General features: G+C 36.9%; 2 protein-coding genes across 4 annotated transcripts in view; one reads left to right on the top strand and one right to left on the bottom strand.

Moving 5' to 3' along the window:
• The window catches only part of ENKUR (enkurin, TRPC channel interacting protein), a 30926-nt gene extending 24732 nt beyond the window's left edge, over positions 1 to 6194 (bottom strand). The window contains exon 1 of the mRNA XM_061178561.1: positions 5910 to 6194. Within this exon, the coding sequence (XP_061034544.1) occupies positions 5910 to 5986 (77 nt within the window). The 5' untranslated portion in view covers positions 5987 to 6194. The remainder of the gene's footprint in view (positions 1 to 5909) is intronic.
• The window catches only part of THNSL1 (threonine synthase like 1), a 69973-nt gene that overhangs the window by 53119 nt on the left and 3161 nt on the right, over positions 1 to 13693 (top strand). The window contains exon 2 of one of the 3 annotated variants that reach the window (XR_009698910.1): positions 2103 to 2418. The exons of 1 other annotated variant lie outside the window; for it this stretch is intronic. The gene's annotated coding sequence lies outside the window, so the exon portion shown is untranslated. Of the gene's footprint in view, positions 1 to 2102; positions 2419 to 6731; positions 6886 to 13693 lie in introns of those variants that run through there. One more of the 3 variants, XM_061178536.1, reaches the window with a different exon arrangement.

Genomic DNA, 13693 nt, shown 5'->3' with positions numbered 1-13693 from the left:
CCCCCACCTTTATCCTAATGTTCTATGTGTGTTATAAAACCCATAATTCATTGTGATTACTTTCCCTTTAAAAAGCCAAAGAAATTAAAAAGAAATTCAGAAATAAATTTACAAAGAAGAAACTTTAATATTTACCCATATATTTACCATTTTATGTGTTCTTTATTTCATTGTGTAAATCCAAATTTCCAACTCATACCCTTTTCTTATGCATTATGGACTTTTAAACTTCTGGCTTCCACTGTTTCTGATATTTGCTGACCTTCTTTCTTCCTCTGTATGTAATGTTTCTTTTTTCCTTGGCTGTTTTTAGGATTTTTCTCTTTATTACTGGTTTTAAGAAATTTTATGTTAATGGCCCTTGGTATGGTTTCCTCCCCCTCCTCTTGCTTCTCCTCCTTCTCCTTTTCCTGCTTGGGGTTCATTATGATTCTTGGATTTGTGGATTTAGAGATTTCATTAATTTTGTCAAAATTTCGACCATTATTCAAATATTTCTTCTGTATCTCTCTACTCTCCTTCTGGGACTCTAATTACACTTGTGTTAGGTTGCTTGATGTTGTCCATAGCTCACTGATTCTGTTTTCCTTTTCAGTTTTTTTTTCCTCTCATTTTCATTTTGTATTGTTCTAGTATTACTATGTCTTCAAACTCAACAATATTTTCTTCTTCAGTGTCTTAGCTGCTGTTATTCCCATCAAGTATACTATTTGCAATTTAGACATGGTATTACTTATGTCTTCAAGTTAGATTTGGGGTTTTATTTACCCTTCTATTTCTCTCCATATCTTGCTCATGTTTTCCTCTGCCTTTTTGAACACATGGAGAATATTTAAAATAGTGGTTTTAATCTCCTTGTCTACTAATTCTCTCACTGATGTCATTCCTTTGTCTGTTTGTATTGACTGATTTTTCTCTTGGTTATACATTGTACTTCTGGGTCCAAGAGCTTTTAGTCTATTTCTGATTTGGCCCTACTACTGAGGCAATATATTTCTGAGGGCACTACTCAACCCCTTGCATCTTAGGAGGAGTTTCCACTCTGGTTGGTGGGAATATAAACTTTATCTGGCTCTGCTGCCTTCTGTTGGTTATTTCCCTGGTCTTGGTAGTTTCAACATACAAAAGTACTGTCAACCAAAGACTTCAGGGGAATTCTCCTGCATACTTCCATAGTTCTCTATATATGTAGTTCTTTCCTCTCTGGTACTCTTGTGCTGTGAACTCTACATGCCTTGACCACCTCAAACTCTGAACTCTGTTTCTTTAACTCAGGGAAACTGCTGGATTTTGTTTTAATTTCTCTTTCCTGGACTTTTGTCTGGAGATTCTCTCCAGAGAGTATGTTGGGACAATTGTAGGGCTTGTTTCCCTTCTCTTAGGGGTGATTGCTCTGTGTTGCCTATTGTCCAGTGCCTGAAAAACCATTGTTTTACATATATTTTTCTGGTGTTTTAGTTGTTTAAGGTGAGAGGGTAAATTCCACTCTTGACTGAAAGCAGAAGTTCAGCTATACCATTTTTAATAATTTGTATTCTCATCTTACTATGTAGATAAGTTTGTGTGGAGAAACATTAAATTGTTTCTTGCTTTTAGAAGCCTTTCCTCAATCATGAACTAAATGGCTGGGAATTAATTATGGTCCAAACTGAATGAGCTCACTAGATACCATCAGGAAATAACGTTCAATCCAAATCTGTGCCTTGAAATTCCCATGGAAGTTGGAATTGGCAGATATGATCCCTTAATAAAATAACTTCCTCTGGAGTAAAAAGGAGTGCATATACTCTCACCTTTTTAAAATTTGCAATCTTGTGATTCATTACACTATTTTGTGTGAGTTGAAAGCTCACCATCCGTTATAGAAAACAAGATATTCTATTCTATATGAATAATAATTTTAAAATTTTTCCAAATTACAAAAAATTTTTTAAATGATGAAACTAATGTAATGGTATATGTCAATTATATCTCAACAACAACAAGAAGGAATAAAGATCTAGGTTTCCTCCATCTCCTCAATTCATTTTCCAGAAAAAATTATGTTTTCTATATCTCTATTTATGTATGAATTGTAACTTGATTTTTAAAACTTAATATAGGGGCTTCCCTGGTGGAGCAGTGGTTAAAAATCCACCTGCCAATGCAGGGGACACGCATTCAAGCCCTGGTCCAGGAAGATCCCACACGCCACGGAGCAACTAAGCCTGTGTGCCACAACTACTGAGCCTGTGCTCTAGAGCCTGCGAGCCACAACTACTGAGCCCACGTGCCACAACTATTGAAGCCCGCGCGCCTAGAGCCTGTGCTCAGCAACAAGAGAAGCCACCGCAATGAGAAGCCCGCGCACCACAACGAAGAGTAGTCCCTGCCCACTACAACTAGAGAAAGCCCGCGCACAGCAACAAAGACCCAACACAGCCAAAAATAAATAAATAAAATAAATTTATTTTTTAAAAAACTTAATATAATGTGATACCTTTCCATATTAGTACACATAAAGCTTACTTTCTTTTCTTTTTTTATTGCATGAAAGAGTCTTTAAATTCTATAGCACTTTACAATTTTCAAAAGTTTCACCCACATCATTTCATATAATCCCATAATAATCCTTTTCTCCCCCACCCCCTATATTACCCCTCCCCCCTTCCCTCTCCCCACTGGTAACCACTAGTTTGTTCTCTATTTCTGTGAGTCTGCTTCTTTTTTGTTTTATCCACTAATTTGTTATAATTTTTAGACTCCACATATAAGTGATATCATACAGTATTTGTCCTTCTCTGTCAGACTTATTACACATAGTATAATGCCCTCCAAGTCCATGCATGTTGCTGCAAATGGCAAAATTTCATTCTTCTTTTTATGGCGGAGTAATATTCCATTGTATATATATACCACATCTTCTTTATCCATCCATTTATTGATGGACACTTAGCTTGCTTCCATTATACTTTCTTTTCAATAGCTGCATTTTATTCCATTTTCTGGATAGTGTGGTTTTATTATAAAGATCCAGAGGGTGACTTTATTAGAAAACTGGCCTTACTTTCTACTTTTTATTAGATGTGAGCTATAGATTAATTATTCTAAAACTAAAGTTATCTTCAATAGACGTATCATACTTGGACTTATTTTCTTGCCAATAGTCACCACATAGTCATATTAAATCTGTAGATACACAGTTCTAGAGCAGTTTATCTTAAAAAGCACACAGAGAAATACAGACCAAGAGTTGGTCCAGTTTGATAATGCTTGTTTGAGATTTTTTTATCCTAATGGGTTAGATGAACATCTGGTTAACTACTGTTTTTTGTTTGTTTTGTTTTAAATGTCAGGCCAATATTATTGCAGCACTGGTCAACTGTGTAGAATTTTGGGACCTAGACTGCGCATAGCTCATTGTTCAACTGGAAGAGGGTGCCCTTCATCCCACTTTGACTACATATATCCATTTTCTAAATTCTCATTTAGCATCTGCATCTCTCATTAGGGTTTTCAATAATATATGGTTTTATTGTTAACCAACATTTTAATGTTTATCTTTCAGTTCCCCAAGAAGCCTGTAACATCTGAGGTAAGGGAGATCACAGTGCTGTCAATTGTTGGTTTCCCCAAGGAATCCACCTCTTTGTGAAAGCTGGACGATCATCTTGCCAGTCTTGCAAAGAGCTGCAGTGAGCTTTATTGAAGCTGGGTTTATAACTCAGTGATGCAAACAAGGCTCGCAGCTTAATATATTTCTTTCTTAGCATGAATTTGTACTGCAGTAAGGGGATTGGGTAAGGGCAAGTTTGTGTTATTGTGGTGAGAAAGAATTGGTTAAATGTTTTATTATGCTCTGTTTTTTATAAATTAGTGTTTTGCATGCATGACATCTTGTCAAATTAAACACTCATGGTTGTGCTGACAGTGTAGGCTAACTTCACCCTAATGCAATGAGTTCTTTGCCATCACATTTGGATGCCTTCCACTCCTTTCACCGTAGGTTAGTTTTTTCTCCTTACTCCTTCAGAGTAAACCAAGGAGTTTGTGCTGTCACTCCAACATTGCCCAAGGGCAATGTTATACACTAATAGGGGTTCAGTAAGTGCTTGCCAAATGAATAAAGATTTTTCCTATAAAATTTCTTGAAAAAGTCACCTAGATGCAGTAAAGCTTTTAAATTTACCAAAAAACAAAACACCTATTTAATAAACTATCTTAACATTCAAATACAGTATTCTATGGAAAATATAATCTGCCGGTGAGTTATACAGAGACGCTTTATCTTGTACAATATACAGGAATTTTTGACAAAAAGTCCATTCAGCAATAGTTAATTTGAACACTTCTCATAAACTCTGCAACTGTACCATATCGTACTTCGAATTCCTATTTCTAATTTCTACTAGATTTTGAGACGCTAATGAAAAACAAAATAGGTACTGGTTTGGTTAAAAACAGATACTCAGGCTTGAAAATGGAAGGATCTGTCCTCTTGTTGAAGATGTTATGCACCTCAAGTAATTACTAGTAAAGATAATTGATAATTAGATGTGAAAGACCTTAAAGATTATCTAGTTCATTTAGTTTGTTTTACAGATCAGAAAACAAATGAAAATGTATTCATGATCACAAAACCAATTAGCTGCAGAGCCTGTTTTTTTCTGTTTTTTTGTTTTTAGCCCAGTGCTCTTGCAATGCGGTTTTGATTTGGATCAGGAAAAAGAAAGGTAAAAGCTGCAAAAATCCTAGGAGGAATGAGATTTTCTCTATCAGTTACCTTCTTTTCTCCCCATAGATTTAAGTAAGCGCTAAGTCCCAGGAGACTAACTGGGATGTTTACTGTGTGGTTACCTTTTCGAAATTTGGGGAATTAAAGGCGGTCCTAACACCTACATGAAAATCTTAACTCAATTACATATTTTTGGGTCTCTATCAATCCACTCTTCCTTCCATCAACTATCAGATCAAGAAAAGACCTTAGAGGGACTTCCCTGGTGGCACAGTGGTTAAGAATCCACCTGCCAATGCAGGGGACACGGGTTCGAGCCCTGGTCCAGGAAGATTCCACATGCCGTGGAGCAACTAAGCCCTGTGCGCCACCACTACTGAGTCTGCGCTCTAGAGCCCGCGAGCCACAACTACTGAAGCCCGTGTGCTACAACTATTGAAGCCCACGCGCCTAGAGCCTGTGCTCCGCAACAAGAGAAGCCACCGCAGTGAGAAGCCCGCACACGGCAACAAAGAGTAGCCCCCGCTCGCCGCAACTAGAGAAACCCCGCATGCAGTAATGAAGACCCAATGCAGCCAAAAATAATAAATAAATTTATTTTTAAAAAAAGAAAGAAAATGACAACTTGGTTTAAAAAAAAAAAAAAAGACCTTAGAAACTATCTCATCCATTTATATTGTTTCACCAATCAAAAAACTGAGGCTCAGAAACAAACAGGAATTTATATTTGACAATACTCTTGGGGAAAAAAAATAAGTATTATCCCTTTATAGAGGGAGCAGCAGTGTAGTCAGAAACAAAACAATGAACTCCTGAAACCAAGTTTCAAGCATCCTAACACAGGATAATAAAATTGTGATTTTCTCTTTTCAACAATAAGAAATTTCAGGCTATGGTGTGTGCCACATCATACACGAACAATTAAATTACAAACAATCACACATGTATTAAAAGGAGGCTAACATAAGAAAACGGCCCTCTCACAGCACTAGGCCGCCCTCTCTGTGAATTGTGAGATGCTAAATACTTATATTTTGCAAACTCTTCTTTAAGAAGTTGTCATCCAAGGCTACTTCACTGAGACAAAAATACACGTTATCTCGTTTTGAAAGTGATATGACGCTTATTTAATCCTGAAATGGAACAATAATTCCCCATTCTTGTTTCAAGTGGTAATCTTTGCTTAGCCACATACCTAGGAGGCGGGGGGGGTTCCTTCCAGTCACTGGGTATGAGGTTATAAATGCTCTCAGAAGAGCACGCTGGATCCATGGCCACCAAATGAGTCCTTAAAACTACTCAGCTTTTTTCTCAATATACCAATATCTCCATCCCTTTCTTCATCGCTTCCCCTTTCCTCTCCTACTCTCTTGCCTTCTCAAGGAACTAAGGCTTCTCTTTTTCACACAATTCCCCTTTGACCTCTTCTTAGCTGTCCTCTCTTGGGAAGAAAATAAAATATCTCTTCTATTACTCTTGGGATCACTTAGCGTTGTTGACGGCGCGACTGCCCTGGAAACAGTTACTAGGCAACGGGGAAGTGGAAGGTGGCCCTGCAAACTACCTTTCCTCTCTTCCCTCTCTCTGCAGCTCCTTTTCTCTCAGAGAAGTTCAACCCGAAAACCACTGTTTATATGTACCTTTGGTAGTAAAGGGGTGAAGAGTGGCGTCCCCTTAAAAATGTTGCTCTTTCCTGTTTCTGTATATTTGGAGAAAAAGATAAACTCTACCAGAGACACGTGCAGCAGCGAAGCTGACGTGCAGGCGTCGCACAATAACATTCTTGTGCGCAGGTGCCAACCCGGTGGGGGCGGGGCGAGCGGCTGAGGCCACGCTGACGCACATCCGACGTCGGGAGTGGGACGAGGGAGGGAAGAGCCCGAGGAGCGGAGCCGGCTCGGGTGGGTGGAGCGCGGGACGAGTCACGTACCCGGTGCTGGGCTGCTCCGGCCGTGGGCGTGGCACGAGGACGCGGAGGCCGACCTCGGCGCAGGCGCAAAGGCCGCTGTGCGGGAGCCGGGTGGGCCTAGCGAGGCCTGGGACCGAGAGTGTGGGCCGTCCTTGGCGGGCGCCCGAGGTGTGGGGTTGCGGCCCGAGGCGGCACTGGCGGCTCCCGGACGCTCTTTCCCATTTCCTTTCCTTTCCCCCGTCTTCTCAGTGTGATTTTCTTGGTGAGTTATTTGAGGAGAAAGGGAAACTGTAGAAACCAGTCCGTTCCCATCGCATGCCTTTCCTGCTCCGTGTCTTCCCCTTTGCGCCGCTCGGCTGTGATCCCAGCGCTCTGTCCGCGCCCGCCTTCCCGGCTGCTTAAGTCCCGGGCTCAGCCCTGCCGCCACCTGTGCGGGCGCGCCCGCGCCCCGCCGTCCTCCCGGTTCACCTGTCGCGGCCCGTCCTTCCCTGGGCCACCTGCCTCCCTTTCTCCCGCACCTCGCCCCTTCTACGCCAGTTTACCTCTTGATCGGGCCCCTCCTCTTAGGTCTTTGTTTTTTAAACGAGAAGCCTAAACCTGAAGGAGAAGCCTTTTAAACGGGCCCTTGAGTTGTTGCCTTTTTTTTTTTTTTTTTTTTTTTGGTGTCCCTTTTTGAAAACGATCTTAGGTTTTATTCCGTTTGAACCATTTGGTCTTCCGTGAACCTACTTATTCGCATATGACTGCTGAAGGAAGCTCACCATCCCGAGGCTTTGAAAGACATTTTGGCAATATGGTTCTGAACCAACCTTATAGAGGCCACTCTGCCCGAAGGGACTAAGGATGCTCCAAGATAAGAGAAGGCCAGTTTTGGTCATCTCACTACCAGGGTGTTCGGTGGAGGGATTAAAACAGCCTGGTGGCTTGCTTAACTTAAAAGGGTTTGCTGAATGTGTGGGTCCTTATCATCTTGGGCTCTTAGTGAATTTCATTAGACAAGAATAAATTTAGTTTTTTCTTATCCAGTTGGTCAGGTTTTTTTTTTTTCTCCCAGGCGTTTAACAAACGTTTTATTTCAGATGATTGTCACCTTGGGGGTAATGCTCCTGTTCTTCACATCGGATTTTCTGTTTTGAAACAAAACAGTTTATATGTATATGCCACTTTGCCCTTTTCCTTTCCACTTTGAGTATTTTACGTTTTGGGGTTTTTTGCTTAGCATGTATAGAGAAGAATAATGTTCTCTATATATGCTAAGATTTGAACTAAGGACTCAGAATGATAATACCGTTAAGCCAAGTGGATAGTCATTGGCCGAAGTTTATAAACTTTCTAATTAGAAGGAACGCTTTAGGACTGTTTATGTGAATCAGTTCCTAAAAGAGCCAATAAAGGCAAAGCATGATTTCTCCAGTTAGTAAGCACCCACTGGCTTTAGCTAGTCTTGACTTTCTGCTGTTACTGAATACAGTAATTTCACTGATGTCAGTATATTTATTATGGTTTTAAAAATACTAAACAGAATTTAAGGTCTCAATGTGGTGTATTCAGTGCACCATCTTAATGAAGTTGTTAAATCATTTGGAAAGGAACTTTTTTTCCTTTAGATACTTGGTCTGTAATTCTTCTTGCCTTTTGAAAGTATGTTTACAAAGAATGCATTTCTAATTTTTATAATTCCCTCAAAATGGCAGTCCTGTTCAAGGAAATGCCTATGTTCAGTATGTACACAGAGAATTAGTATTGGTGTACCATCAGAGGTCATGAACTTTTTCTGTAAAGGGCTAGATAATAAATATTTTAGGCCTTTGCAGGCCAGATGGATCCTTTCGAAACTACTCAGCTCTACCATTATAGCTCAAAAGCAGCCAAAGACAATACTTAACAAATGAAAAAAAATGAATGAGCAAAGTTTTGTTCCCATGAAACTTAATTTACAAAAATAGGGGTGGGCCAGATTTGGCCTGTGGTTGTAGTTTGCACAGACCCCTTATATGAATGGTTGTACATACAAATTAGGTTTTTTCACTAAGTATTATTTTAATCTACTTAAATGAATAAAATGGGCAGAGGTGGGAATATAAATAGGACAATTGGGAGGAAAATAAACCCTTTCTAAAGACATATTCTTTACAATATTTTTCTAAGTTATAGAATTGCAAAGGGTACTTAAAGAGGCTTTTGAATTAGATACGCAAGACCTTAAAGAGAATATCTAACAGCGTTAAGACTACCAACAGGAAAGGCTTAGTCAGCTTGATTCTAAGATAAAGGCAAAGATGAGTGGTGAACTTGGAAAATGCTTTGATTGTAAGACCCCTGTGATTACCACATGGCACTGAAGTGTGGTCCTTCCTCCTCGCTGTTTCAGTCAGCTGACTGACTGAAGGCTTGTTAAGAGGATTTTTACTTAGTAGTCAGAAGCAGCAAAGCTTCTAACCTTCTGCTGGTTAGTTTATATACTAATATATTTGCATTTTTTTCGTATTACTTATGGGAAAACAATTTATTGTAAAAATGCAGTAAGTTTTAAAGAATTTTTAAAAAACCTTAGAATGTCTTTCTTCATAAAATAGTGGACTAGATTTAGTCATTCTTAGAAATTTAAATAGAGATTGTATTAAAACAGGGTGACAAGTATAATCATGGCATACATATTTTCAAAAGTTCATTGAACTATAGCCAGTTCTCATCATGAAATAATTTTTGAAGTGCTATGTCTTATGTTTTATTTTGGGAGAGTAATAACAAATATTTTAAATGGGTGACAAATGCTAAATCATTTTCACTAAATAGATTTTGACAATTTCCCAGAAGTATTCTAGGTAATTTTATAATGGAATTGAAAATTTCTGGACTATTTTGGAAGTAAAAATTGATAATGGGTTTAATATGATTTTGGCTGATTATCAATCATCTAGTGGTAAATGTAGGAAAATATCACTGTAAATAGTTTCCTGAAAATTAATATGTATTTCTGTTTTAAAAGTATATAACTTTGTTATCTTTCTTAGGAAATAATTTAAAAACCTTTAAAAAAGTGGTTTCTGTACTTTTTTTCCCTTGAATTCTTCAGTTTTGATCAGCTTGCCACAGTAAAATTGTTAAATTTCATACTTGGAGGTCACACAGTACTTAAATTAATATGTACATGTGGACATTCTGTTTTTGTTTTTTAAAGTTCTTGCTGTGATACTGACACATCACTGCCTTTCCATTTATCTATTTGAATGGCAAGTGTCTTTCATGTCAAAAATGTGTCCATTAGAACTAGTGGATCAAAAAACTCCACTGTAAGTGATAAGAAAACCTATTTAAAAATTATTAATGTATAATGGAGTGGTATATATCTTCTATCCCCTGAGAAATTAGAGAGTTTACTAAAATATTTTTTGTGTAGGACTTGACTCTACAAAAAGTATTTGAGAACATCAATGATTCAGTAAAACCTGAGTACTTAATGATCAAGAGATTTAGCCTTTAAGTACTGTTTTTGTTTCTTGACTCTTATGTGATTGACTTGCATTTAATTTGAAATAGTTTTGTTCTTTGGCTGAAGAAAAATTGCCTATTCATAACCCCTGTACTGAAAAATGTATTAAAATATAAGTAAATGAAAAAGTCTAATAGCATGGCTTTGAATCATAAAGGAAAATGATATGCAGTTGGTCCTCACTTTTCACAAGTTCTGTATTTGTGAAGTCTACTCACTAAAATTTATTTATAACCCAAAATTAATACTTGTAGCACTTTTGCAATCATTCATGGCCACGTGCACAGTGGTGAAAAATTTGAGTCACGAGATATGCATTCCAAGCTGGAGTTAAACAAGGTGATGCTCTGCCTTCTTGTTTCAGCTCCTACTATAAACAAGTGTCTTTTTTGAATTCTATTTAAGTGCCACATTTTTTGCAATTTTGTGCTTCTAGCTGGTGATTTTGCTGGTTAAAATGGCCCCCAAGCAGCGCACCGAAGTGCTGCTCGTGTTCCTAAGGCACTAAGGCCACGATGTCCCTTACAGAGAAAATGTGTGTGTTAGATAAGTTTCCTTCAGGTGTGTGTTAAAGGCTGAGTTCAATGGTAATGAATCACTATGTATATATATTAAATAAGATGTCTTTAAGCAGAAACACACATAAAACATTACGTATTGATCGGTTGGCAAAAATGTCGTGACCAGAGGCTCACAGGAACCTAACCCTGTATTTCCCCTAGGAGCAATGGTTCAATATGCACTAATTCATATTCATGGTGACATGATAGAACATAACTACCATGAATAATGAAAATTGGCTACATTACCTCTTAAGTGAAAATGCAGTTTCCAGATAAAAGTTACATGCTGTGGGCATTATTCCATCTTCTCTTGTCTTTTGGCTTGCTTACAGTGGATATTGAAACCCTAAAATGAGTTTGTGGCTAAATGTTACAAAATTTAGTATGTAGCTTCTTTAATTTTCTTTAAAAATGATAATGTTAGAGCACTTAATACCTGCCTTCTGCTAGTTTCAGGAAGATTTTTATGGTGAAGTAATATTGATACAGAATTAATAAGTTGAACTGTCATAATTTTCTACTTTGAATTCATATAAAACAAAGGAAGAATAAGGTTACGAAAGATAAGGTGAAGTTGACATGCATAATGTTTGTGTTACAGTCTTCTGCTTTTAATGGAGTTGATGTTAAGCATTGTAGCAACCAACATAAAGTGGAAAAGATCAGATAAAAGATTTAATGCCCATAAAAACAAACCAGCTACTCAGGTAATACACAATTATTACCAATATAGACCTCAGAAAGTTATGCATTGGGAACTAAAAAAGAAGACACTCTGTGATGTTATAAGCAAAAGCCACCTGAATAGGAGGTTAATCAGGCTGTTTTATACAGTGTCCTCAAAATAATGTGTTAAAGAAGAGTTCCAGAATAAAAGTAGTTTAATAAAAGAAATTGCTGATAGGGTTCAAGTGTACAGTTCTCTGATCCTTGGTTTGTTTCAGGGAAAGGATTAGACTGTGCTTGACAAAACAGTTCTTGATTCACGGACGAGTACCCCTGTTTTCTCTGAAGGTTTATAAACAAACCAAACCATAAAAAAATATGCCTAGCTTTGTGCCTAGATATTCTGATTCAATTTATATGTTTTTAGTCTATTGTCATTGAGTGACAGTGGTTAATATTACTATATAAATGGTCTTATGTGCCAGCCACCATGCTATGTGCTTTGAATTTATTATAAAATCATTTAAATAGCCAAGAGGTACCCATGTGTGGCAGACATGTTGCGCTTTTTACAGGAGATATTATTGCATCTAAATCATGTAGTGATTCAGATGGATAAAACAACCTAAAAGAGTAATTCAGATACTCATTTCATAGCTTCAGTCCACTGATCACTAAACATACAGTTAAATCATTGAAAGTTTTAGGTGTCGTATGAAAGATTTATACTTATCATTTGGTTATGTTGTCTTGTATATTGCTTTGTGGCAGAAATTCGGTAGTCTAGTAAAACGTTTTTTTTTTTTAGTAAAATTCTTTTTTATCATAAGATGCACATATTGGAAAAAAGGACAGTATTTTAATCTTTTAATAATAGTTTTAGGTAACCATGAAAAGGGTCAGTTTATTATTTTTCTGTACTTAAAAAATTTCAGATGGACATTTTAACAATAGACTGTGTGGAATTTTATGATACTGTTATGATTAACTTGAAATTTTTTCCCTTATAGATTCCACTTTTTGCAAAGATGGCTTTGCCTCAGCATCCACAAACCCTTCACCTAAGATTGGTTCCTGTGTGTCATATGTTTACAAGTCAGTGGGAGTTAAGCACATAAAAGCTGAAAAGCCAAATAAGGAAATGTATTCCTTCTCTTAAAAGTTCTAATTTAAGTTAAATTCAGTGTTAGCTTAAAATAGTTTAAATGTTTTATTAGAGAACAGTTTGAGTAGCATAGATGATCAGAGTGGTAAATGACTGAAAGTTTTCAGAACATGTCTAAACATACGATCTGACATTTAATGTGGCTTAGTTGCATATTGGTTCTACCACAGAACACGTGAAAAGCCCCACTACATGTCTGTAAAGTTACTTTAGTCAATTTAAATAAACATTGCAGCAGTTATTAAATGGTACTTTACATATGACTAAAAATTTGACTTGTCTTGCATACATTTGTGTTTTAATGGTGAGTATATTTCCAAAGACAGGGATTTGACCAGTATGGGGAATTACAGAGCTTCTCTGGATGCCAGAATAAGTTTGTCCTCTTATCATTGGAAACATTCCTGAGTTTTTTTGCTATCACTCTGGAGTCTGGAATTTGAGTTAAGTCTCTCCATTGATGATGTTTATAGGACAGAAATTAAAGTGATGGTCCCATGCAGAGAAGGTTATAGATAGGTAGCCTTTGACTTTGCTGCTGATTATCAATTTTTCTTAAGTATTTGCATAATGTTATATCTTTCACTAGCTTTTTTTAAGGCCTTCAACATGAAAAATATGTAAGAATGATTCTTAACAGTATGCATGTGAAAGGCATGTAAGAAAGAAAATGTCATACCTTTGCCCTCTAGTTTGGAAAATTATTTAAGCATCTTATTTATTTATTTTTATAAGCAAATGTTTTATTCTGGTTTCTTGTGAATTCTTTGACTAAGAAATTTATGAGTAACATGATAATCTATCAGCATTTTCATATAACTAAAGAGAAATATAAAGAGTATTGTTCAGCTTTTTGAATTGCAAGTAAATAGCATTCCAATTCCAAATAATCCTTATTTACATGGGTTATAAACCATGAGACAATTTTCATTATAGGAAAATAAATACTAATTTGATTTAGTATCTTTTTGAAAAAGCATCTATGATACGGCGTTTTCTGAATAAAGTGTTGCTCATAGTTACAAGTTGTTAAAGTTTTGATTACTCAATGTCTTGAGACTTGAAAAGATTGTTAAAAGGATAATATGAAATAAATGAGAATTTGGGTTTGAATACTTTTTTAAATATCCCATAAATTTGGAAGAATTTTAAACAGTTTATGTACTGTGGGCATGGTTATACT

Source organism: Eubalaena glacialis, chromosome 2, assembly GCF_028564815.1.
Source record: "Eubalaena glacialis isolate mEubGla1 chromosome 2, mEubGla1.1.hap2.+ XY, whole genome shotgun sequence".
Lineage (NCBI taxonomy): Eukaryota > Metazoa > Chordata > Mammalia > Artiodactyla > Balaenidae > Eubalaena > Eubalaena glacialis.
Note: the sequence above shows the minus strand (reverse complement) of the source record. Positions and strands in the feature narration are given on the sequence as shown.